We start from the raw sequence: 26431 nt of genomic DNA, 5'->3' as shown, positions 1-26431 counted from the left end.
AGTCTAGTAGTTGTGCCCGGTTACTCTTGGCAATGGGACCTGTGTAGTTGAGTTACCCAGGGTTACACCACTGAAGAAATCTGACTCTCCCTTTTCCAGCAGCAAATGCTTCTTAAACTGCCAGTAGGATTTTCTGCCTTGCCTCCATGATGGGATTTTGTTTGGTTTGATCTTGCATAGATCTTTGACATGTTGCAATCACTGTGGGTTGTTAGAGGAAACTGCCCAGACGTGTCTGGATTTCTTGAAGTTACTGCCACTTCTGTCTTCTATGGTCTCTCTACCTTCTCTTTTGTGAAGATCGCTGAGCTTGCTCGCACCCCGCGCCACCCCCCCCCCACCCCAAGCATCCACAGTCTGTTTTCTTCAAGCTGATCAGTTGAGGATCTGTTAATCACTTTAGGGGTTTGTTTTGTTTTTTAAAGATTGTAGATCAACTTAATATCTTGAACCAAAGTAAATCTTACACTTGCATTGAGTCTTTTTAAAATTAAATTTTTGTTTTTATTTTAGATTGTGTTTGTTTATAGGGTGTGGAATGCTAATATCTATTATCTTTAGTTTCTTAGATGTAGTGAACAAGTCAGTAAAATTTGTTCTGTAGTGAAGGAAATAGGTATGTCCATTATTCTAGATAGACCTCTGCCTAAGAGGTATCAATGTATCATCAAACCAAGACTATCTTTAGTGATGTTGTTGTAGAAGGAGCTGAGCAGGCCTGCTTTTCGTCCCGCCTGGCTCCCACATGGTTAGCTTTACACCCGAAATAATCACAGAAACTGTATTCTTTTAAACACTACTTGGCCCATTAGCGCTAGCCTCTTCTTGGCCAATTCTTATATCCTGATTAACCCATTTCTAATAATCTGTGTAGCACCACAAGGTGGTGTCTTACCTGGAAAGATTCAGCATGTCTGACCCAGCGGCTAGCGCCATCGCATCTGACCTCACTTCCCTTCTTCCCAGCATTCTGTTCTGTCTACTCCACCCACCTATGTTCTGACCTACCAGGCCAAGCAATTTCTTTATTAATTAACCAATGAAAGGAACAGACAGATGACCTTCCCACATCATGTTGTAATTTTTTTCAGATTGTTGAATGTTTTGTTTATCTTGCAGGAAATCATGGATAGAATTTATAAGAATGTTATGAGCAAGGTTCAAGAGATGAATTATATTCAGAAAACTCTATTCAAAATAGGATATGATTACAAATTAGAACAAATCAAAAAAGGATACGATGCACCTCTTTGTAATCTGTAAGTACATTTCAAAGACCCTGTAGTTTGAACCTGTATCGTGTTCTGTTTAGTATGGTGTAGTTTGGAATTCAATTTTTGATAGTTTCCAGTCTGGCTTCAAACTTCTTGACCTAAGTGGAACCTGCCTGAGCTTTCAAAAAACCTGGCACCATGAGCATGTATCAACGTGCTTATAAAGTTTTGTGTTTTGAAATCTAAAAGTTGACCGAGTAAATGGCAAATTCACTTGGCAAATTCATTTAGTTTGATTACCATCATAATTAAAACCTCAATTTAGTCTATATTCTCAGTCCTACTGTTTATACAAGAATGAATAGACTGTGGACTCTGAATTTGATACTTTGACTAATTTTAATAATGAAAAGTAATTATAAATGGGTCTATTAAAGAAAACTGAGCTGGATAGTGGCGGTGCACACCTTTAATTCCAGCACTCGGGAGGCAGAGGCAGGTGGATCTGTGTAAGTTTGAGGCCAGCCTAGTCTACAAGAGCTAGTTCCAGGACAGGCACCAAAGTTACAGAGAAACCCTGTCTCGAAAAAAAAAAAAAAAAAAAAAACTGGAATATAGTTTTGAATAAAAACATTGAAGTTTAAAAGTTTGTGTGTATAATATATCCTCATATGTACTCACGAAAGCTGTTTTCTGAATTGTTCTACATATTGTTTTCTCTTTTATTGTGTTCATAAAATTATAGTGAGTTAATGAACATAGCATTTAAAGTGCAGCAGTGGAGTTTTTCATGAGAAGGCTCAGAAGATGAAGATGGTTGACTGAATGTTTCATAGAAAGCTTAAACCTTTTCCCTTGACATCATTTTCTTTTGTTAGCATGTGTCAGAGTATGATCCCAATACTGCACATGTGGATTTGAGCGATGGGATGCTTTTCTGGCTAATGGAGAAGGTGTTATTTGCTGTTGTTGCCTCCCATTACCATATTATTTGGAAATGTCTGTGTTTAGCCCGTTTGGAGAACTTTATCACAGTTTTTCAGTTAGCTGGGTACCAAGAATAATGTGTGGTAGTGTGACTATCACTTCTTTCCGTTCTTTTCAAGGTTACTCTTCAAAAAGGTGAAGGCCCTGCTGGGAGGGAATGTCAGGATGATGCTGTCTGGTGGGGCCCCTCTGTCTCCACAGACACACCGGTTCATGAATGTCTGCTTCTGCTGCCCCATTGGCCAGGGATATGGACTGACAGAGTCATGCGGTGCTGGCACAGTTACTGAAGGTAAGCATTGTTCATGTCCCAGCATCACTGAGACAGCTGAGCTTACTGTAGAATTCCTTTTTTCCTTTTCAAGACAAACACAATTCCTTTTAAGTAATGCAGGGTTTGTTATAAGCATTAGTTTCATAAATTGCTTAAAGTATCATGTATCTACCCTTGATTTTTAAGCCTCATAATTCTGTCATGTTGGTTTAATTTTCCTTCTGTAAATACTTTTTAAAAATAGTAATTTTGATTCTATCAAAATGTCATATATTAATGCAACAGATTTTTGTCATATCTATACACCACTACATCCCTCCAACTTCCCCTATGGCTCTCCACTCTTTCTCCCCTGCTTTTATTATCGAGAGCCACAAGTCCACTGATTTGTAGGCAACCTAATAAATAGCCAATAGCTCCTTTGCCAAGGGTAGAGGCTCGGGGACCTTTTGGAATTTTGACTGGCTTAGTCCTCTGCAGGTCTTGTATAGAAAGCATAGCTGCTGTGAGTTGATATTTACAACAGCCATGTCATGTTCAGAAATGATCATTACACACACATACACACAGCCACTGGCTCTTCCCTGCTTTCTGCTCCCTCTGAGATGTCCCCTGCACATCAGATGGAAGAAGATGGTTAGTGTTTGGTGGTTCTCAACTTTCCTAATGCTGCAACCCCTTAACACAGTTCCTCATGTTGTGGTGACTCCCAACCATTTTCTTTGCTACCTCATAACTATAATTTTACTTCTGTTATGAATCATAAAATTATTTTTGGAGGTAGAGGTTTGTTGAAAGTGTCGTGACCCAGAGGTTAAGAATCACTGTTAGAGATGATTCCTTCATGACGGAGCTCTCAGAGCTCCTTACACTAGGCACTTAAAGCCATTATGGTTCTCTGAATTAACCACTACCCACTGCAAGAAGAGGTTCCCTAGCCAAATTTGAGAGTAGCACCGATCTGTGGGTATGCACTCAAAATAGAAAGTTTAATGATAATTGCCTTGCACAGTTGTGTTCTTGGAATGAAGTGTCCTTCCTACACCCCACTTTTTAACTTTGTCTTCTGTTACCCTCGATTTCCAAAGGCAGGGTGTCTCAGCCTTGAACCTATTCACATTTTTGGACCACATAATTCTTTGTTTTTGCATTCTCTTGTCCACTGAAGGGTGTCAACAGTCACATTGCTAGTAGTAACCTGCCCACCGTGTTGTCAAAATGAAACCTATCTTCAAATATTGCCACCTGTCTCCTTAGCACACAAAAAATCATGCCAGGTTGAGAAACATTTTTTCTGGTTTGAACCTGTGTGGGTTTGTAATGCCTCGCAGTCTGAATTAATATCTGCATTAGCCCAGTTGATACCAGCTTGTAACGGGAAAAATTTTCTTCAGTAGAGTATTATATTCAAGGACAGGCCTCGTGCTCAGGAGTCTAGACAAAATGGACTTTTGTGTGCGTATGTGCACTTTTTTGTGTGTGGGGGGGGGCATTTCTGCAGCCTAGGAACCTTTTTTGAGTCAGATTACTATCACTTCCCACTGGTTATGTCCAAAATTAATACTCCTTTTCCAAACTGTCAAGTTATTGCTAAATTATTTGCCTGTGTCAGTATTATTACGTCTTTAAAATCATTCTCAGAATTAATCAACTTTGAAGTCCTCAAACTGTTTACTGTCTTTAGCTTTCATCAGATCTTCCCATTTGTTCACTAGGTTGATCTTTCCCACCCTTATTACTTCAGTTGGCTCTGAAATGACAGCCCTTACTCCATCCTCTGCTTTGATTTGGCACATCTACCCCACGCACCGCATGGCAGATCAATTGAATCTAAACATACCTTTACCTAATTTTTAATGTGTATTCCATCTAGCACTCATGCATCTATCTAGCCTGTCTTCTCTCTCTAGGCAAGTCAATCGTCTCTCTCTTGACATAGACTTTGGTTCATAACCTCACTATATTTCTTTTCTTTTGGAATGCCCTTTTTGTTGGCTAGTCATAGCTAGTCATTGTTGTCCAACTTTTATATGGTCTTTTCTGGCTATATCATTTCCCACTGGTCTTTCTGGTACCCAGAGTCTTACAGTGCTTGTTACAGAAGTCTCCAGATGAAAGCACAGCCAGTGAGCAAAGCAATGCAAGTACTCCCAATGCAGATTAGAGAGTGTGGTCCTAAAAGAGGGAACATACTGGTAGATTTTAATGTGTGTGTGACTATATCTGAGGTAGATGTATCCATGGGGGTATGGTGAGCATAAGCATTATGGAATGGATTTTTTTTAATTTTTGGGGTTGTAATTTAATTAAACATTACATTTTTCTTCTCTTTAGCCCCTCCAAACCCTTTTTATCCCCCTCCACAATCTCCTTTGTTTCTTTTCTCCCTATGGTTGCCTAGAAAATCCCACAAAATGGGAATGTGAGTTGTCAAAAGTCACAATGTAAATGACATTGTGAATCCAAAGTTTTTTGAGGATCCTTAGGTTTTGCACATTGTGGGAAAAATGTCTTGGCTTTGATGCAATGGGAACAGCCTATGCTGTTAAATATCAGGGACATTTAATCGCAAAGGACATTCTCACTATCATGAGACAAAGCATCCGAGACACAGCTGCAGCTTTCCTGGTTCTCTTGTGTTTCTTGGTTTTCTCATATCTAACTCCTTTTTGAGACTACTCAGTGTCCGGTTATTGATTTTATGACTGTCTGTGGGATAAGATAACTGGTAATTTTCCAACCTGGAGCTATTTGGTAAAGGCTGGAGTCTGGACTTGTCATAGGCTCTGTTTAGTGCTGACATCCTTCTAGCTTCTCAGGTCATTTCTGTCATCACTTGTACATGCAGACAAGGACTTACGTGTTCTCCATACTGTTTCACATACATTTCTCCCTGGGTAGCTTGCTGATGGTCAGGTTTCTGAGGGCTGGGTCTCTTCATCTTTTGTATGTTAGCTCACAATGCTTAATATAGTACTGGATTCATAATAAGCCATCTGTGAAGATGTGATTATTGCTGAGAGTAGTCACAGATTGCCAAGGAAGGGCTAATTAATGCCATGATGATGATGATGTTTGAGAACAAATAAAAAGTTTCTTGACCATTCTGTTTGTGACAAGTATTAGTAAACACATTTAATCTCTCCAGTATGCACTTATATGAAGTCGGTGTTTTTATAGGTGAAGAAATGGAGACTAAGAAATTCATAGTGAGGGGACTGGAGAGATGGCTCAGAGGTTAAGAGCACTGGCTGCTCTTTCAGAGGTCCTGAGTTCAATTCCCAGCAACCACATGGTGACTCACACCCTTCTGTAATAAGATCTGGTGCCCTCCTTTGGCGTGCGGGCATACATCGAGGCAGAATGTTGTATATATGTATATTTATTTACTATGGTAAATAAATAAATCTTTTATTTATTTATTTATTATGTATACAATATTCTTTCTGCGTGTATGCCTGAAGGCCAGAAGAGGGCACCAGACCTCCTCGTTTCAGATGGTTGTGAGCCACCATGTGGTTGCTGGGAACTGAACTCAGGACCTTTGGAAGAGCAGGCAATGCTCTTAACCGCTGAGCCATCTCTCCAGCCCCAAATAAATAAATCTTTATAAAAAAGAAATTCATAGCGATAGATCAAGAATTCCCATCACATTCTTTCTTAGCAGAATCCTGAGTAGATAATGATGGACCTAGTTCTTCACTTGTAGCAGAACTTTTTTTAAAATGTAATCATCAAAAGTATAGCCCAGAAAAGCAAGAATGCACTGCAGAAATGGAAATCCTAACCCTGAAAAATGAAGAGTTGGCACTCCCCCATGGCTTCTTCTGTCATCTTTTTAGACTGTTTCTGGTGGCTTTGTGTGGACTTCAGAACGATTGTCTACTGATGATTTTGTCGCCTTTTCTCCCACAGTTACTGACTATACTACTGGAAGAGTTGGAGCTCCTCTTATTTGCTGTGAAATTAAGCTGAAAGACTGGCAGGAAGGTAAGAGTGTCCCACAAGATCGAGTGGCTCTAGATATGCTGGAAAAGTCTGCATGCACCCTAGATGTCTGCAGCCTCAGGACTGCCTGCTGCCTGGGATTTTTCTCTGCTCGGTGGGGGACATGTCTAGATTTTAGCCACTGTGGTTTTTTGTGTTTGTTTTTTTTAATTTAGGAAATACCTGATGGCAAGGTGAGGGAAAGAGTCTGATTGGATCTTTCCCTGGCAAGATCCCGACCTTAGCAGATTTCTGTAGTCATTACTCATCTATGTAGCTATTTGCAGTAAATATTTACACAAATACTTACAGAGGCAGTGCATTTAGAGGAAGCCAGAACCATATACATACTATTGATAATTCTTATTACAAAGAGCTAGAGACAGAAGTAAACCGATTTTTCTATGATGGACATGATAAACCATAATAAATATACATTAATTACAGCAAATTGGTTTATTAAATAAATAGAGAGCCTTGCTATGCCAGAAAGAATTGATAATAACTATCAAACAGTGATTGTCTTGCCCCTGTTTAAACCCATAAAATTTCCCTCCACTTCCCATGGCCTCCATTTCTCTCTTGCTTAATGGTATTGGCTTCCTTAGGTACTTGCTGTCCCTTACCTTTCACTGAAACTTCTCTGAGCATAAAACCTGAGAAGTGTTGATAGCACACATTGATGGTTTACTTAGAACAGCTTTAAGTACTGCTCTTGTTTGGGATGGTTTCATCGTATGAGTCCTGTGAACTCTAAGATTTAACTATGTCCTCTGTGTGTCATGGCAGGTTTGGGTACGAGGTTTTTCAGTGGTGATATTGTAGAGTTCTCCAGTGCCTTCAAATTGTTCACCTGTTAGACTCCTGTAACTGACTAAATGTAAGCTAAGAGTCTCCCATAAACACAATATATAATTAAGAATAGCAAAGCTTTAAGAATTAATGAAGGGTTTTTGAGATGAATGACTGAGTGGCTAAGTGCACTTATTTCCAAGCCTGAAGTTGATCCTCGGGACCCACATAGTGGCAGGAAAGAACCGGCTATCGCAAGTTTTTCTCCGACTTATGTGCAATGTGGCACGTGAATATATGTGCAAGAACACGGGCGCGCGCACGGGCACACACACCCAATTGTAATGAAGAATTTATAAAAGCAGATAAATTTTGCTTTAGGATAATAATTGATTTCTTTAATTTAATTTTTTTTAATTAAAAAAATTATTTCTAGGTGGTTATACAGTTCATGATAAGCCAAATCCCAGAGGTGAAATCGTGATCGGTGGGCAGAATATCTCCATGGGATATTTTAAAAATGAAGAGAAAACTGCAGAAGATTATTCTGTGGATGAAAATGGACAGAGGTGGTTTTGCACTGGTGATATTGGAGAATTCCATCCTGATGGGTGCTTACAGATTATAGGTCAGTATATTCTCTTCTCTATAGTATCTTTCATTTTGTGACTTCAGTGAGCCTGAAAGACAATATAGGTCCGTTCATCCACAGGGTCGATGGATTAATTGGTTACAACTTTCTGCAAGTTACTTTACTAATGCCCTCATGCTTGAGCTCTATCTTTACCCCAACCTCACAGGGCAGCTGCTGGTGTTGGATGAGTTTATAAATGTAAACTGTTCAGAGAAGTAGTTGAATCTTTTTAAGTAGTAGTAATAGTGGTAGCAGTCTTTGAGGTGGGGAAAATGGACAGGAAAAGAAATAACTGATTCAGTGGGTAAACCAGGGGGCCAGAGGTTGAGGCATTGGATATCCTTTTTTTTTGATCACTTTCTGGCTTATTTTGTGACATTGTCTCACTGAACCTGAAACTCATCAATTTGTCTGGACTCCCTGACCAGTAATTTTTAGGAATCTACATGTCTATGCCTTTTTCCCAGGACTGGGCTTATAGTTACATGCCACTGCCCAGCTTTGATGCGGGTGTTGGATATCTGACTAAGGTCACTATGCTTTCATGGCAGGCACTTTATAGACTGACCATCTCTGTAGCCCATGTGTGTGTGTGTGTACTACAGAATTTTTATTATGTTAATGCCGTGCATACAACCTTACAATTGTGCCTTATAGACAAAAGTAAACAATTGTGATCCAAATATATAAATATTGTTAACACAGATATGCACATAAACCATGCATGCGCACAAGATTTTCACAGTGTTGCTATAGGTTTAAAATGGAAAAGGAAGCCGTTAGATTTAGTAGAATGTCAGAAAGGTTCATTGTAGAGAAGTCCCTGTCACAGTCTTTTTTAGAAAAGCAATTTGTTTTACACACGAGTATAGTGCATGTTGATCACAACCCTCCTCCCTCATCCTCCTACTCCCCTGCCTCCTTGCTATTGCTCTTGGTAGGCAGCACATCATTCACGCAAAGGATTGTCAGCAGGCTGACAATGATTCAAGTTGAGGCATCCTATGACGGTACTTTCTTGTGGCACTGTCACTTTACAAAGAAAATGTCAAATGGGGAAGATGGGAATTAGCATCTGTTGAAGTGCTGATATGCAAGATACTATGACATGCTTCTGGGAGGTCGGCAGCGTGATCCCTGCCATAAACGAGGTGGAAAGATGTTAACTGAACCGCCAACCATTGCGGCCTATACCAGACGAAGCTCCCATTCGAATTTAATTCTCCAAGTTCTGTTTTTTCCCTTACCTTCACTATAATCAGTTCGGAGAAGATGATTTTTACTAACCTTTTCATGCAGTGTTTTGATCAGGTTTCTACTTCCTCCAAGTCCTCTCGGATCTTACCCACCCCACTTCGTGCTCTCAAACACTTGCACACTCTTTCAATGGGGGTAGGGAAGAAAAGACCATGGAGTCTTCTTTTTCTGTGTGGGCTAACTACTCTTAGGGATGGGGCCTGCCCTGCTACGTGGTTGATATACCCAGTGACACTCCACTGGAGAACTGATTGGAGACAGACTCTTGCTATATACCTCAGACTGGACTTGAACCCACTATGTAAACCACACCTGTGCAGAACTTACGACACTCTTGCCTTACACACCGGCTGGATCTTTATAAGAATACCTGAGTCACTTTTTTTTTAGTGATATGCATGGGAAAATTATATATATGGCAAGATTTTAGAGGAAATGCCTTTGTAAATAAAGACTATGGCGATAAAATTGAAATAGAGTCAGAATTGTGCATTCCTTAATGAAACATTGTGAATCTGTATTTTTTTTTCTTGAAAATAGATTCTTCGTTCATACAATACATCTGACCACAGTTTTCCCTCCCTTCACTCTTCCCAGCTGCTCCTCACTCCCCTCTCCCCTGGATTCACTTCCCTTCCATCTTCCTTCAGAAAAGAGCAGGCCTCTGAGAGACAGTGACCAATGTCCTATTTAACCTGCGGATCCATATTTTTTTATGATTCTAGATCGTAAGAAAGATCTGGTTAAGTTACAAGCAGGAGAATATGTGTCTCTTGGGAAAGTAGAAGCAGCCCTGAAGAATTGCCCACTGATTGACAACATCTGTGCTTTTGCCAAAAGGTATCTCTTTGTTTATTTGCTTGCTCGCTTGATTTCTTTGTGTAGCCTTGGCTATTCTAGAACTATCTGTGTAGACCAGGCTGACTTGTGCCTCTCAAGTGCTGAGATTAAAGGTGTGAGCCACCACTGCCTGGCTGGCGACTCTTTTTTTAAAAGTATTATATGTATTTGTTTATTTGTTTGTTTGTTGGGGGTGCTCATGTGGGTCAACTTGTAGGAGTTCTCTCCATCACCATGTGAGTCCTGGAGAACAAACTTAGGTATCAGGCTTGATCACTATTTTGCCAGCCAAAGAGTAGTTGTGTTTTGTGCTTCAAATATTTACAGTATTAGGAACATTATAAAATCAATTTGGTTGTGTATAAGCATGCAGATACCATCAAACTCCACTTAGAATTTTGATTTGGGTTGGGAAAATTAACATGAATGTTCTTGGATTTATTTAACAGCACAGATACCATTTCAGTAACATATTATAGTTTTTTATTAGACATCTACCGTGTCTTGCTAAGTGTCTATTTAACTTATGCTGCAAGTTCTTTCATGTAGGATTCATAGCAGCTGAGACTTAGCATGAATAATTTCTCTAAAAGTTTACTCACCCCATGATAATACACAGTTAATACATGATGGGGTGAGTTTTTAGTTCACAGTTTTCTAAGTTAAAAGCCTGCAAGATTGAGCCACTTGCTTTTTTATTAATATCATATAATATGTATATTTAGAATTACCTTACTGTACTGTTACATTGAATAACTCACAAGTAATTTTGCTCATTTTGATTTCTGTTTTATTATCTAATTTTTTTCAGTGACCAGTCCTATGTGATCAGTTTTGTGGTTCCTAACCAGAAAAAGTTGACCCTTTTGGCACAACAGAAAGGGGTAGAAGGATCTTGGGTTGATATTTGCAATAACCCTGCCATGGAAGCCGAAATACTGAAAGAAATTCGAGAAGCTGCAAATACTAGTGAGTAATGGAATTGCTAAGCTGTTGAAGTCCATAACACTCACCTAATCAATATTTTGTAAATTGCACTAAAACATTCATGCATGTATATAATGCATTTTGGCCATATCCACTCCTTACTACTGCCATTTGGCCCCCTTAAAACACTTCTCTCCCAACTCTCTAAAACCTCAAGTATTATGTGTATATAAAATCAAGTTACCAATTAAAGAATATGTAATTTTTTGTTCCTTGAGAATTTTTATCATGTATATAATGAATTTTAATCATATCTATACACCTTAAACTTCCCTCCAATCCTCTCCAGCAATGAGTCTCCTTTCTAACTTTATGTCCCCCCCCGCCCCCCATCATCTAGATAGGATTTCTCTGTATAGCTCTGACTGTCCTGGAACTAGCTCTGAGGACCAGACTGGGCTCGAACTCACCCACACAGATCTGCCTGCCTCTGCCTCCCAAGTGCTCACTTCTTTCCTTTTTACTAGCCTACTAACTCCAGTTAGTACTGCTCACCTGTGTGTGAGTGTGGGGGCCACCCACAGAAGTGTGGGCAATCTATCAGTGGCCACACACCCCACAAGAGATAGCAACTGCCTGAACTCAACTAAGGTTGGGGGCCTCGTGAGACCCTCTGCCGTCCATTTTGAAATTTTGACTGGCTGGATCTTCTATAGGCTTTTGCAGGTATAACCGTAGCTGCTGTAGGTGCACTTGTTCCACGGCTATTTCTCATAGGAAAGAGCCTTTCAGAGCTCTCTGCCCCACATCCTCCTCTGCTTCTCTTTTCTAAGCATAATTGGACTTTCCCAGCCAGTGCCTTTCCTCTTGTTGAAGTCAATAACTTTATTTTTATTTGAAACAGTATCTCATTGTGTATCCCTGGCTAGCCTAGCGCTTACTAATTAAATCAGGATAGCCTGAAACTTGGAGTGATCCTCTCACCTCTGCCTCCCAAGTAAAGAGATTATTTTCAGGTATTCATTTTTCAGGAATGGTAGAGAGTAACCCTGCATTCCCTATGTTGAATTGCAAGCTATTTACCTAGTTTTTAATCTGTCACTTAATTTTAAAGATAAATAACAACTTCCTAATTATCAGTTAGCTATAATTGTCAAATACTGGACAATATAGAAAAATATAAAAAAATAACTCAATCCCCTGGCGATTGCCTTCTGGTGCATCCCCTTGACTTTGTCAGAATTGTCTGCATTTTTGAAGTCAGTAGCTGTATAATTTTATTATCATTTTGTATGTCTAAAGTTTTTTCAGTATATAAATATTTAATCTGTTTGATTTTTAGGTGAGTAGCACTTTCTTCCACTTTAATAAAGCTTAACACATCTTTTCTGCAAAATAATATTTTTGAGTGTGTATGTGTTCAGGTGAGTGCATGTATGCTGGTAGACATGCTTGTGGAGGCCAGAGATCATTCCTTGAGAAACATGTACTTTTCTTTCTTTTCAGTGAGACCTATGACTCCCCCTCAGTAGGCTAGGCCTGGAACGCCAGGGGTTTCCTTACTTCTCCCCAACTCTGAGAGAGCAAGTACATGCCGCCACACCCAGCTTTTCTAGTAGATGTTAGGGGTCAGACTCAGGCCCTCATACTTGTGTGACAGCAGTTTAGTACTTGAGCCATCTTCTCAGCCTGTGTGGGACTGTTTTCTTGGTGTGAATTCCTAGATTGGAATTTTGGAGACAAAAGGAAATGACATTAAAGGTTTGGTTTTTTTTCTCCCAAATACTGAAGTAGTCCCCATATCAGGAAAGCTTCTCTAGCTTGTGGGGAAGAGAGGGTTCAAGACAGGGTTTCTCTGTAACTTTGGAGCCTGTCCTAGAACTAGCTCTTATAGACCAGTCTAGCCTCGAACTCACAGAGATTCGCCTGCCTCTGCCTCCTGAGTGCTGGGATTAAAGGCGTGCGCCGTCATACCCACCTGTTCCACTGGCTTTTATTTCTGTTAAAGACATATCTGCTGCCATATTTCTCTTTATTTTAAAAGACAACAGATTTCATTTTGGTTTTAAAATATAGGTTATAATCTTAGTTTTTTAACCTCAATTTGTCTATTTTCTCCTAAGAACTTTCTGAACCCTGAATGAGCACTATAAAAATTTCAATAACTGTTTTCTATGAAAACAATCACATTATTAAGGTGCTTAAGTATATAGTGTGCCTTGATACTTTGTTCAAGGTAATCAATAACTTTTATGTTACTGTCACCAGGCTCTGAGAACTTTTGACACACATTCTGATTTTTCTTTCGATGTAGTATTTCATAGACTATTTCACCGGAAGTGTCCCTCCAGTTATCCTTAGTCATTCTTTTGAGACTTCTAATGAGGTAGAAGTTACTTGAATCGGTGTGTATTTAACTGTATGAAGCTAACTGGGGAAAGCAAAGCTGAATTGTATATAGAAAGCAGAAGAAAAATCCCAGGTCCCAGCAGACTCAGACCCCCCATAGCTTTCCTGCTTGGAGTGAGATATGTTAATTAAAATAGATGATTTGCATACTGAATGATAATCATAAGCCTGTAACTAGCTCCGAAGATCCCAGTTTCTTCCCCTGGCCTATATGGGTTGCACATTTATGTTATATGAGCGCTCTCTCTCTCTCTCTCTTCTCTCTCTCTCTCTCTCTCTCTCTCTCTCTCTCTCTCTCTCTCTCTCTCTCTCTCTCTCTCTCTCCCCCCCCTCCCTTTCGCTCTCCAAAAAAAAAAAAGCACTTATGCTGCCACCTGCAGGCAATACTTTATAAGTCTCAGTGTTATTCAGAGGAAATGCACTTATAAAATTATTTGTTCTTCATTCCTCTTATTTTTCTCATTTGCTGGCAGTTCTTTCTGTTATTGTCCATTTCCCTCAATACAGAACAATGATTGGGAATTCCCAGAATGAAACCCCTCAAAACATCCTTTTTTATACTTTAAATGGCAGGCACTTCAGCTAATAATGAAATATATGAACGTCTAAAAACACGCTTTTGTTCACTTGGATACAGCTGAAACGGTGTACGCATCTTGGTTCATATTTGATTATATAAGTCAACTTATAAGGAATATTCTTCTAGAGGTTTAACTTTTTTATGAAATGATCTAATAGAATTGTGTGTATTTATTGAGGGCTCTTGGTCTAGTCTACAGGTCACAGTCAATAAAACAAAGACCCTAATTTCATGGAGCTTGCTTTGTAGTGGTTGAAACAAATACATAATGTCTTTGCAGGCAAATACAGGCATTGAGCAATGTGTAGTCATAATATAAGACCACACAAACACACATTGGGAGGGGACAAAAATATCTACTCTTCTTTTTTGTTACAAGTAGTTAGAGGAATTCTGGATGTTAATAGACACTTAGATGGAAAGCTGTCCCAGGCAGAGAAACAGAAGTATGAAGCCTGTGAAGAGGAAGATGTGCTGTGAGTCTGTGTGAGCAAAACTGTCCCTACAGACCTTGGCAACGGTGATGATATTGTTAATAACTGTCTGACACATCAATAATTGAAGTTTCTCTTTTATTATGTCTAAGCTGTTGAGTCTGATATGTTTTATTCATTGTTTTTCTCTTTCCATTCTCCTCCCTTCCTCCTTCTTTCTATACTCCTTGCCTCTTTCCACCCTTCTCTTCTTTTTTTTTTTATTTCAGTGAAATTGGAGCGGTTTGAAATTCCAATCAAGGTTCGATTAAGCCCAGAGCCATGGACCCCTGAAACTGGTTTAGTGACTGATGCCTTCAAGCTAAAAAGGAAGGAATTGAAGAATCATTATCTCAAGGACATTGAGCGAATGTATGGGGGCAAATAAAATGGCGCTCTCTTATTTACATTTGCACGGGAGGCGGCCTGATGGTTTTTCAGTTCTATAGTTTAAGCCTTTGTTGATCTATCTGTTAGAATGTTATATTTGTTATGTCTTCTAAAGATATCAAAACAAAGCAAAACAAAAATCAACCAAAAGTGGTTAAAATAGTTGTATCTACTTTAACTTAGTTTTACGTAGTTCTATTGAAGCTGAAATTGAAAAGACATTTCCCTTACTTTAGTTGTGTTATTAATTTTAGAGCAGAAATTCTGTTTTTAAATTAGGCTTAGATACACTTGTTTTTATAAAGAGAAGATACTTCATGCTAAAGTAAATAAATTGGAGTTGAAGTAGATGTAGTTGAGGAAATTTACAGCTTCCAATATCTGTTGTCTTCCTAGTTCAGAAGTTCCAATAGTAATCATGACAAAATTATGGATTAACACTACTCAAAGCAGGAGTGCCGCAGGACTTTAAAATTCTCTCCCAACTATTTACCTTGAAGGAGAAAAAAATCAGCTGTAATATAATATGGAGTCAGTATCTTAGAAGGTATTATTTTAAGATCATAATTGTCATGTAGGTTAGACATAGAATCATTACAATTTTGTGAATAATTACAGTGCCTGAAGTTAAGAATAAAACAGCATATACATACCAAAAATATCCAATAACATGTTTGAAGGGAAGCTCAGCTGCCCTTTTGGATGCCTGAGAATCAGCACCTGTAATTATCCGAATGTCTTAAGAGGAAAGTACACTTTGTAAAAGTGGCCTTTCTGTGTGTGATCTAGGGAAAGACAGAAACGAAGAGGAAAATGGCAGAGTCCATTGCAATTCAACAAGATGCATTGTTTTTCTGTTAGGAAGCTCATGGAATCATAAAGCTTCGAATCTGGATCCTCGCATAGCCCTGAACCTGGGAAAATAGGTTTAGACTCTGAAATTCTCTTTGATAGTGGGCTTGTTTTTTAAAAGGCTCTTGTATTAATTGTGTAATTTATGGTCTGTTTGCTGTTGCTGATTTGATTCTTGATCAGTAGTGTGCATCTCAGAGAGCCTTTCTTTTGCTTTCATTGCAGCAAAGCGGGTTATGATAAATGACTTCCTCAAAATCTCATTCAAACCTACGGGTGATTAATTGTTTTGGATGAGCCTGGGGAAGTTAAAGGGAAGAAAACACTGTTACCATTTTTCCTGTTTGTGGAGAGTTAGAGACTGGAAATGCTAGATTTGGGAGGAGGGCAGAGTTACTTGATTAAGGACTGTCTGTGCAGTAACCTGGGGTGTGGGTTTCTTTTTAAATCTTCAGTTAAAGTCTGAGATTATATATTCTTGATAGATATTCACACTTGAACCATAGTTACTGTAAAAAGCAAAAATTCTTAATACTGTTATTCTTTGCACTTTTTCGTAATCATTTTATACACATACGTGTATATATATATGTTGCTTACATTGTGTTGTACAGATGTGGGCCACCACTGCAGCAAAATGAGTTCTCTGTGCTCTAAAATATTTATAAAGAAATTATTTAAATGTTATGTATATGGTGGTAATAAGAAAAAAAAGTCATCTGGTATTATAAGCAACAGCGAAGGTTTTTTGTAAAAATTTCTTTTCAGTGTTCTGCAAAATAAAATTGGAGGCAAGTTTTCCCTAAAGTTATATGTGAGTTTTCTCATGCTTCCTCACTTGCCTTTGAAGTGTGAAAAGACATTATTAGCAAGCGGACTACTATTCAGATTCCTGCCCCCTGTGACTCCTGTAAGGGTGGTTTTCTTAGGCTTTTCCAATATGTGTATTCATTTGGAATGGTGACTTTCAATGTGAGTGCATGCGTACTATCTTACTTCAGATAATTGCACACCACCCTCCCCATCTCCCAAAAGCTGGAACACTGCCAACTAATCTGGTGACTGGGTCCTTAAGAATCACAGAATTAACACTTAAGGTTGGGTGCTGCTAATTCTTCATGAAAATCCAAACACGTTAAGGGACCAGGGAGATGCCACTGCCCCCTGACTTTTCATCAGAAATATACATGTTTATGTAAACAGAAATATTTTCCATTTTCATAGTGACTTTTTAAGTATTTGAGCCTAAAGATTTTGATCTCCATTTTTATACCTATTTAAATTGTTCACAGTTATTACATGTCAGCCATCAAATAAAGCTGTACTTAATATTGATTTGAAGTGTGTGCATTTTAAAGTTGAACACTCATGATTTTTGCTTTAATTACATGAAAGAGTCTTGTTTCCTTGATATTTTTATTCATTTTTTTTCTGTAGACTGGAGGTATGAATGATTGATCTAGTCTGAAGCGAGGGAGAGTCCTGTTTCTTTGTTCATAGAGACTGATTAGCAATCTTTGCCTATACTTTCCGGGAAGCATATGACAAATGTTTCTACAGTGACAAGCTGAGAACAGGATAAAGACTGGGTGGCATTTGGGAACTGGAGAGAAATAATTTTAATTATGAATGTAGTTACAAATTTTGTATTCATATTTGTACTTTCTGTTAAAATGCACGATTATAGGATTGTTATTTAGATTTTTTGTGTTTACCCTTGAAAAGCTTTGTTTGTTTTTATTTTTAAGTTTGCACTTGAATCTTATGAAATAAATCCACCTATATTATCAAACCAACTTGTTCTTACTTACATGTCGGCATAAGTCTACATTTGAATGTTACCTAGGCCTTTTAAGTAGTATGTTTGGGTATGTGGAATTACATTAAGTGGTTAACCTAGCTTGTATTAGTCCCATCCATTAGTTTGGTTTATTTGAACCCAGGGCTATTACTTTAATACAGTGAGTTGAATACCTTGTAATACTGAAACTGGGACAGAAATAGTTATGGCACATGAAATTATTGGTAAATTCTAATAAATATTCATTAACTATAGGCTAAATACCTACATAGAAATATGTGAGTTATATCATGATACACAGACATACATGTTACATTAATAACCTCTATATTTTGTTTTTGAAACTCTGGTCTGGTGACTTTGGGCCTGTTAGCATTCCAGAGCTGCAATTCTCTACCTGGAGAAATGGAGAAGATTGACAACAGGATCCACTCCATAGGTTGATAGGACAGTTGAAAAGAAGTAATCCATGTGCAGGATTGCCAGGACTTTAAAACTGAAATGGTTTTGCTTTCTGAAGGCGGGCCAGTACTACACTGGGCTTGTCTTTTAAAAATATCTCTCTGTATGCGACATTTTAAAACGTTGGGACAGTTGAAAAGAAGTAACCCATGGAAAGTGTTTAGAGCAAGTCCTTCCATTAGCTATTATGATAATACCATAACCAGACCATTGATTCATCTGTCAGGTGGTCCTTCTATTAGCTATTATGATAATATCATAACCAGACCATTCATCTGTCGGGTGGCTTGAAACTACCGACCAGCACACCAGGGGCCTTAAAGAATTCCCTCTCTTTGAAGAGTTTGTGGAAAGATGTTTGACCCAGACTTTTTCTGTGCCTAGCTTTGTAGTCATAGGCAAGCACCCTCCGTCTTCCTCTCTGACTCTCTCCCACCCTTTTCCCTTTCTCCATCCCTTTCTCTTGGAGTCTTTTGTACCTCTCAGATGTAGCCTCTTAAAAGTTTACTATTTGGTGCTGAGGATGGAAAATAGGGTCTTGCACATTCTTAGGCAAGCAGCCTGCCACTGAGCCACATCCCTATCTCACCCTCCTTTGGTGAAAGTTGGTGTGTGTAGCCCAGGTTGGCGTCATGTTTAGAATCCTGACTAGGCCTCCCTTGTGCTGGGATGACAGGTGTCCACCATCACATACTAGACATTTTCTTTTTTTTTTTTTCTTTTTTTTGATTTTTCGAGACAGGGTTTCTCTGTAGCTTTTTGGTTCCTGTCCTGGAACTAGCTCTTGTAGTCCAGGCTGGCCTCGAACTCACTCGACATTTTCTAAGACAAGCCCAGCACAGCACCAACCAGCCTTCAGAAAGCAACACCATTTCAGTGTTCAAGTCCTGTCAAGTCCGATTCTATTAGATTCCCTCTGTCTCTGAACACAACACTTAGGAAAGGCACCTGAGCTTGGTCTAGTCCTGCTAGATGCTACAGGGGACAAGGACTCTTGTGCTCACCTCACATGTAACATGCTAAGAGTTCCTGCCTTAGAAGCAGAACTGTGAGGAGACAGTCTCCCTCTGTCCACAGAGGCCCTTTTGTACTTCAATATCTGGGAAGACTTCTTTGAAAGCCCCCCAGTATCAGACTAGACTAATGCAAGAGAGGCAAGTGAATCTCATCAAATTTTGCTTGTAACATGTAGCCTGTCAACCCAGACAAACAGAGAGCTCTGAGCCCGTGCACACACACATACGGGGGGGGGGGGGGGGGGGGGGTTCATTTCCAACAACCTTGGCAACTACGTGGAGATCATACACCAGAAATCTCCAAGAGATTCCATGTGTGCCTGAGATACTGGTGCCCTCTGCCTTCAGGGTGGCCCAAACTCCAGGCAGGTTGCGTTCTTACCCAATTTTCCCAGGGGATCAGCTTTTATTATCACATGTACTGAGCAGTGAGAACAGTTGAAAGCCCTCTTTTAGACACCTGTTCTTTCTTAGTATGGTAACACCTGGCCTGGTGTTTTCTTGTCTGTGGTCCCAGGCAGATTGTCATAGGCTCTTGGCATAAAGGCACTCTGCTAGTCTTAAACACTGCTAACATCTGTGCTGGCTACAGAGTATATGAGGAAGAAATAGACTTACGGGTGAGTGCAATTTGGATACTCTGGCATGTTAAGGACTTGCCGAGGAGGTGAACAATGGGGCCGCAATCAGAACTGCTCCTGCTGTGTCACAGGCAGTTCGGAATGCTTTGAGGCAATGGAAATCAACAGGTCCCATCATGTATTTAACGTATTGCTGGATGAATCGTGAACCGCTGAAAAGCATTACTGTCCAAGAACAAAGTAAAACATTCAGACAGATGGCAGTTGACGCAACTGGTCTTCATTTTCTCCTCAGCATTGAATTTCAAGGCAGGCCCTGTCTGTTCACTGTGGGAACAATTTCACGGTTTGGGGCCCGATTGCAATAATTCCTGAATGTTCCCGTATCGTTTTCCAACTCAGAGGCCTGCACCAAGATTCTTGCCACCCTCACAAGGAGACCTTCCCTGCTGAGGTACAAAGGAAGGGAAGTGAGCCCTGCTTGTCCCTTGAAGGTGTTCAGAATTGCCTTCCACGAGCACGAAGAGCAGAGAGTGACTGCTCCAGACGGTTGAAGTTCAAAGCTCATCTCCGGCATTATAGCTTTGGGGAAAGTAGGTTTGGAGTTCTCCCAGGTTCAGTTCAAAGCCTCTCTCCTGCTTCCAAAAGCACCTTAGCCTTACTGTTGAGAATGAAATAACAATCACTGTATGCTTAACGTTATATGCCAGGCTCTGTGTGCCCTAAGTACAGACATTTTTGTATACAACATCTGCCACAACCCATTGTACATGTAAGGAAAGTGGAGCACAGATATAGCACACAGTGACAGCTGCTAGGTGGCAAAGATGCACCTCAGGCACAGTTCATAGGTTTGTATGAGATTGGAGCTGCCAATTTCTTTTGTTTGTTTTTTGTTTTTTGTTTTTGTTTTGAGATGCGGTTTCTCTGTGTAAACAGCCCTGGCTGTCCTGGAACTCAGTTTATACACCAGGCTAGCCTTGAACCCACAGAGATCCACCTGCCTCTGCCTCCTTGAGTACTGGGATTAAAGGTGTACATCACCACCGTCCAGCTAGATCTGCTCTTTTTAAAATTAATTTATCTCTTTTTTTTTTTTTTTGCCTGCATGTATGTCTGTGTGAGAGTGCCAGATCCTCTGGAACTAGAGTTGTCGACAGTTGTGAGTGGCCATGTGGGTTCTGGGAATTGAACCCAGGTCCTCGGGAAGAGCAGTCAGTGCTTTTAACTGCTGAGGCATCTCTTGAACCCATGGATCTGCTATTCTTTAGCACTTTGCCTTTCTGCTGACCTCAACCAGTGTTTTCTGTACCCTTCTGTTATAATGGTCTGGCTGGAACCAGCCATTTCTTTGCCTTCTTGGGAATTTTAGCTCCACCTCAGCAGGAAACCGTCCTCTCTAGTTCGGAAGAGCCGGGCGATGGTGGCGCACGCCTTTAATCCCAGCACTCGGGAGGCAGAGCCAGGCGGATCTCTGTGAGTTCGAGGCCAGCCTGGTCTGGAAGAGCTAGTTCCAGGACAGGAACCAGGAACCAAAAAGCTACAGAAAAACCCTGTCTAGAAAAATCAAAAAAAAAAAAAAAAAAAGTTCGGAAGAAATGTGAAAACTCCAGTCTGCCACCAGATGGCGCTGTGGGAGTCCAAGTGCCCCTCATGCCTCCTCTTCCCATTCCTCTCCCACTGAATGCTCCCAGAAGCATAGCAACACATTGTTTTCTTCTCTTGTTCAGAGAAGACCGAGTGGGTAGGGGAGACATTTTCCCAGATAATGTCCGGGCAGGAATTGGCACAAATCTTACCAAAAATTTCATTTCTCAATCCCAAAGGGAAGGTTAGCCTTCATTCTTTTAGACGCATGTACTTTTTCCAAATACTTCCAAGTGCTCTGGATGTCCTTGGCACCATTAACAAGCTAGCAATAAAATCAAGAACTGCCTAAAGCATGAAAGGAGGTTGAGCAGTGGAATGAAAGCATTTCTTGCCTGGAAACATGGTATATTTGGATTCTGGTGGCTTTTGTATTAGTTAAATTTCTCCTATCTCCACCTTTGCTTTCTCAGTGCATGTAAAATGCAAAGGCTGATCAGACATCCTGCTTAAAAACACCTTTTTTCCTGTGGACCCAGACAATAGCAGGATTATGAAGATTTGCTTCAAATCTCAGCTTGGCCACCTATGTAATTCGGGGCAAGTTATGTAACATCTCATCTTCCTTACCTCTTGGGCTTCAGTGTCCTTACCTACACATGGGAATGGTGCTGCACCTACTGCCACAGGGCTGTCATTAAGAACTGACTGAGATTCTTCATGGAAAGTGCTTAGCACAGTGACAACATGCAGATACTTTCAATAACAGTGGTTATTCCACAGGGCTGGTGCTCACATTTTAGTAACTTGCCTGGTTGTTCATTTAGTGATCATCAAACCTGAGGGCACTGTAAGACCTCAAAGCAGACTTTTCTTTCTTAGAAGTACAGAGGCGAGTTCATTTCATAGATGCAAGACTGGTGTAGGAGGGTCTTCTCTCTATGTGTTGCTTTCATTGGTTGAATAAAGAAACTGCCTTGGCCTTTTGATAGGGAAGAACTTAAGATAGGCAGGGAAGACAGAACGGAATGCTGGGAAGAAGGACAGTTTGGCAGACGCCATGGTTCTCCTGCCTAAGACGAACACTGATTAGAATCTTTCCCAGTAAGCCACGACCTCATGGTGTTACACAGATTGGTAGAAATGGGTTAGATCAGGATGTCAGAGTTGGCCAAGAAGAGGCTAGATGTAATGGGCCAGGCAGTAATTTAATTAATTTCTGTGTGATTATTTTAGAACAAAGGGGCCCCACGCTCCTACTACACAAGATAAGAATGTACATAGGAATGAAGCAGAGGACTGCAATATGAACACTGTAATAGCTACTATTCTATTGCCATGAAGAGATGCCATGATGAAGGCAACTTTAAAAAGGAAACGTTTAGTTGGGGGCTTACTTACAGTTTCAGAGGGTGAATTCATATCATCATGGTGGGGAGCATGGCGCCAGACAGGCAGACATGGTGCTGAAGCAGTAGCTGATAGATTACATCTTCTTGGCAAATTATAGGCATAGAGAGCCAGACAGACTACGTCTGATCTGGGGTTTTGAAACCTCGAAGCCCACCTCCAGTGGACATATCTCCTCCAATGAGGCCATATCTCCAAATCCTTCCTAAACAGTCCAATAACTGGGTACGTACATTTCAGATATATGGGGTCCATTCTCATTCAAACCACCACCACACACAGTATATATAGTATTACTCAGCCATTCAGAAGAGGGAATCAGGCCATGTTAGCAAGGAGGGTGGGGCTGAAGGACTGCCTATGAAACCAAAGAAGGCAGACATAAGGCAAAGAATTGCTTGCCCTTGCTCATGCAGAGCCTAAAAGTTGACCTCAAAGTAGAATAATTTTTACTGGAATAGGGCGGTGGAATTAAGAATGGAAGAAAGGAAGGATGGATGCAACCCATGTGCACTATGTGCACTGTGGAAATACCTCACTAAATGCTTTCAGTGTGTACAATTAGGATCATTTAATTTTTTCTGTTTGAATTTGTTTTGTTTTGAGACAGGGTTTCTCTGTGTAACCGTAGTTGTCCTAGAACTTGCTTTGTAGACCAGGCTGGCCTTAAACTCACAGAGATGTGCCTTCCTTTGCCTGCTGAGTGCTGGGATTAAAGGCATGTACCACCACACCTGGCTACGATTATTTGATTTTTTTTTTTGGTTTTTTGAGACAGGTATTTGATTTTTTAAAAGTGTTTTTCAGCTAGGAAGATGGTTCATTTGGTAATCACTTGCCTTGTAATTGTGAGTCCCTTAGTTCAATTCCCAGGATACACAAAAAAGCTAAGTGTGCTACACATACACACACACACATATGTACACAACCATCTGCACACACATGAGCATATGTGTACATGCACACAGAAAAGAAGTCTTATGCATATAAAATCTATGTGGATAAAATAATCGTAGCATCCTTCTTCTGAAGTATGAGGCTGCTTGTTTGTTTCTCAGCTGCCCAGACTCTTGAAATAATCACACAGAAACTATTTAGATCACTGCTTGGCCAATCACTTAAGTGTATTGCTGGCTAGCTCTTACATCTAGAATTAACCCATTTCCATTACTTTATATTTTTCCTCAAGGCTCATGGCCGATGGGCAAGGCTGGTGGCTTATCTCTTTCTCCTCTGGCGGGCTCCAGGGCATCTTGGACTTGATGTCCTTGACTCCACCTACTTTCTCCCAGCATTCAGTTTAGTTCCACCCCACCCCCGTGCCCACCTCTATTCTACCATGCCAGGCCCAATACGGATTCTTTATTAGCCAATTGTATTCACAACATACAGAGGGGAATCTCACATCATCCTTCATTATTCTCTTATCTGTTTTATTGTTCTTCATAGAACTTAACACTCCCTCCCATGTATATACTTGTCATGTGTCTCTTCTAGCGGAAATATATATAGCTATTAAGCAAAGTCCCCTTTGTTTGGCAGCTATACTCTAGTCTTAGCATGCCTACCACTTAGTAAGTGCTCAATAAAATTTTCATTGAATAAAATATGTGCATGTTCGGTGTTGTTTTATTGTTCATCACTTTGAAAGTATTTAATAATAAAAATGAAGTGCATAGTGAGATGATTTGTTTGTATCAGGAACCACTAAACACTGAGTGGAACATGCAGTTTGTTTACATTTATAGAGCCTGTGTCCTCCTTATCTGTCAAGGGTGGTGGGGGCCAGGGAGCTTCTGCTACAGAGCTGGAGAGAGCACTCAAGACACCAGGTGGGAACAGCCTGGGGAAAAACCTGGGGGGGGGTCTCCTGGTCGGGAGACATTATCAGGCAGATGTACATCTTGGGCCCAACCACAGTGTTTGTGTCTCTAAGGACATGCATGCTCAGTAGCCATCTCAGAATAATAAGGCTTACATTAAAAGAATTATGCTATAAGAGTCTATTTATTATGACCTGCCATTAACAGGCAACACTAATCAACAATGAAAAAGCTTTACAAAATATTTGCCTCTAGATCAAGGAGGCAAGTGCTTAGGAGGAACTGAGTGATGGTAGTGACATATTAATATTTTTCAGTTTTTAAAATAATGTACAACTAATATTTATATAGTTGATTGTGTGTTGATTTTAATTCAAAAGGCAAAAATAAATAATTTGTAAATACTGAGATAAAAGTAAAGTGCTTAAGGGTGTGCTGATAGCAGATAATGGCTCCATTGGTAGAGGGTGAGCAAGAAAAGGGTACTGTCAGTATAGGACCTGACAAGCTGGATGGCTTGTGGCAGGCAAGACCCTCAACGTGAGTCTTGATATGTAGGGTAAAATGCAACAAGGCAGACAGCAAGCAGAGACCACCTGAAGCTTCTTCAGACAAGGCTTTGCACTCTAGTGCTTAGAGTGCAGAGACACAATTCTTCCAGATCTAGAATTCTGTCTCGGTTCTTTGTCCACCGCTCATCCAGCTCCCTGCTTGTTTCCAATTCACAAAATATGTAGCTGGGAGAGTTATAAATCCATGAACAGTTCATCTATGGAACTTACATGCTGATGTTACTGATGTGTCTCTAGCACCCAACACAGGGCATTGCACAGAGAAATGTGTAAAATGTGTTGGATGAATGCATGCTTGAAAGAAGGACTTCCAGAATGATGTGTTTCCAGTCCACAACTGGTACTTCATGAAATCGTTCCTCTTGAGAATCGTGGCTTTCCCAGCCATCTGGACTCCAGCAGTGTGTGCCATCTGTGCCTGTCCTTTGGCAACTAGCCAAACCCAACCAAGTTCCATTCATCCAGCTTCCATGGAGCTGCCCTGTTGGCAAGGACTCAGTCTTATGGAATGAGGAAAGCATGTCCTAGTTCATGGTGCCTCAATTGTATTTTAAAGACAAGCTGGACATGGGTCGGAACCTTTTCTAAACAATTTTAACACCCAAATATATTATTATAAATGACTTTCCTTTGCCAACACGTATGATTACCATTCAAGAAATAAATGGTGATGGATGATGAATAAACAGAAGATTATTTAGCAGGCAAGTAGGGGGAGCTGTAAGGGTGGGGAGGGTTAAGAAGGAATCCCTGTCTGACAGAATCAGTTTCATTAAGTGTGAAAGGAAGGACGAGTGGTATCTCAGACATTCAGGCCCGTCCTGGGACTGGGGTTTGAAGGGATGCTCAGTGTAGTCCCTGGTAGATAAAGGAAGCCAGATCCCTTCCCCCATGTGATAGCCTCTTTCTGACGATTACCCTATTTGAATTTGATTACTACTCATTTCTGCTTCCGTCTTCATATGCACATCCACACACCCAATGGGACTGCACCTTAGTAATTGACTTTTGTTTTGATAATGCTTTCTTTTTATGGAATTAGATGCACTCTTGTATGTCTTCAATAAACACTACTTCCATGGATTTACAAATTGTTTTTATACTATGTTACATGTGGCCATTTTCATTCAAGTACACAGCGTACTTTGAGCATATTCCCCTCCATGTACTGCTTTCTCTTTTCTTCTCTCTCCGTTTAGTTCTTCTTGTTCCCCTCGAGCAGTGGTTCCCAACCTTCCTAATGTTGTGACCCTCATGCTGTGGTGACCCCAACCACAAAATTATTTTTATTACTATTTCATAACTTTAATTTTGATACTGTTATGAATCATAATGCAAGTATTTGTGTTTTCCAATGGTCTTAGGTGACCCCTGGGAAAGGGTCGTTTGACCTCCAAAGGGGTCTCCACCCACAGGTTGAGAACTGCTGCCTTAGACTGTTTCTGCTTTCATGCCATCTACACATACATGGTGATATGAATCTATAAGATCTAGGATCAATAGTGAACTTCTAGGAACAACAGAAATATTACAACAATGAATCATTTAAATAAGTGATAGATC

At 40.2% G+C, this 26431-nt stretch overlaps 1 protein-coding gene across 4 annotated transcripts in view; it reads left to right on the top strand.

Annotated features, from left to right (window-relative positions):
* LOC121436875 (long-chain-fatty-acid--CoA ligase 4) overlaps nucleotides 1-17408 on the top strand; it is a 70423-nt gene extending 53015 nt beyond the window's left edge. For all 4 annotated transcript variants that reach the window (XM_041636777.1, XM_041636778.1, XM_041636780.1 and 1 more), the window contains exons 10-16: nucleotides 1120-1259; nucleotides 2321-2493; nucleotides 6391-6465; nucleotides 7691-7882; nucleotides 9871-9985; nucleotides 10797-10954; nucleotides 14605-17408. In XM_041636777.1, coding sequence (XP_041492711.1) covers nucleotides 1120-1259; nucleotides 2321-2493; nucleotides 6391-6465; nucleotides 7691-7882; nucleotides 9871-9985; nucleotides 10797-10954; nucleotides 14605-14762 — 1011 coding nt within the window. In that variant the 3' untranslated portion in view covers nucleotides 14763-17408. The remainder of the gene's footprint in view (nucleotides 1-1119; nucleotides 1260-2320; nucleotides 2494-6390; nucleotides 6466-7690; nucleotides 7883-9870; nucleotides 9986-10796; nucleotides 10955-14604) is intronic.
* Nucleotides 17409-26431: the final 9023 nt, after the last annotated feature.

Source organism: Microtus oregoni, unplaced genomic scaffold, assembly GCF_018167655.1.
Source record: "Microtus oregoni isolate MIOR12 unplaced genomic scaffold, Mior012 000050F_005, whole genome shotgun sequence".
NCBI classification, from domain to species: Eukaryota; Metazoa; Chordata; class Mammalia; order Rodentia; family Cricetidae; genus Microtus; species Microtus oregoni.
The sequence above is the reverse complement of the archived record's forward strand: the minus strand, read 5'-3'. Positions and strand labels throughout refer to the sequence as shown.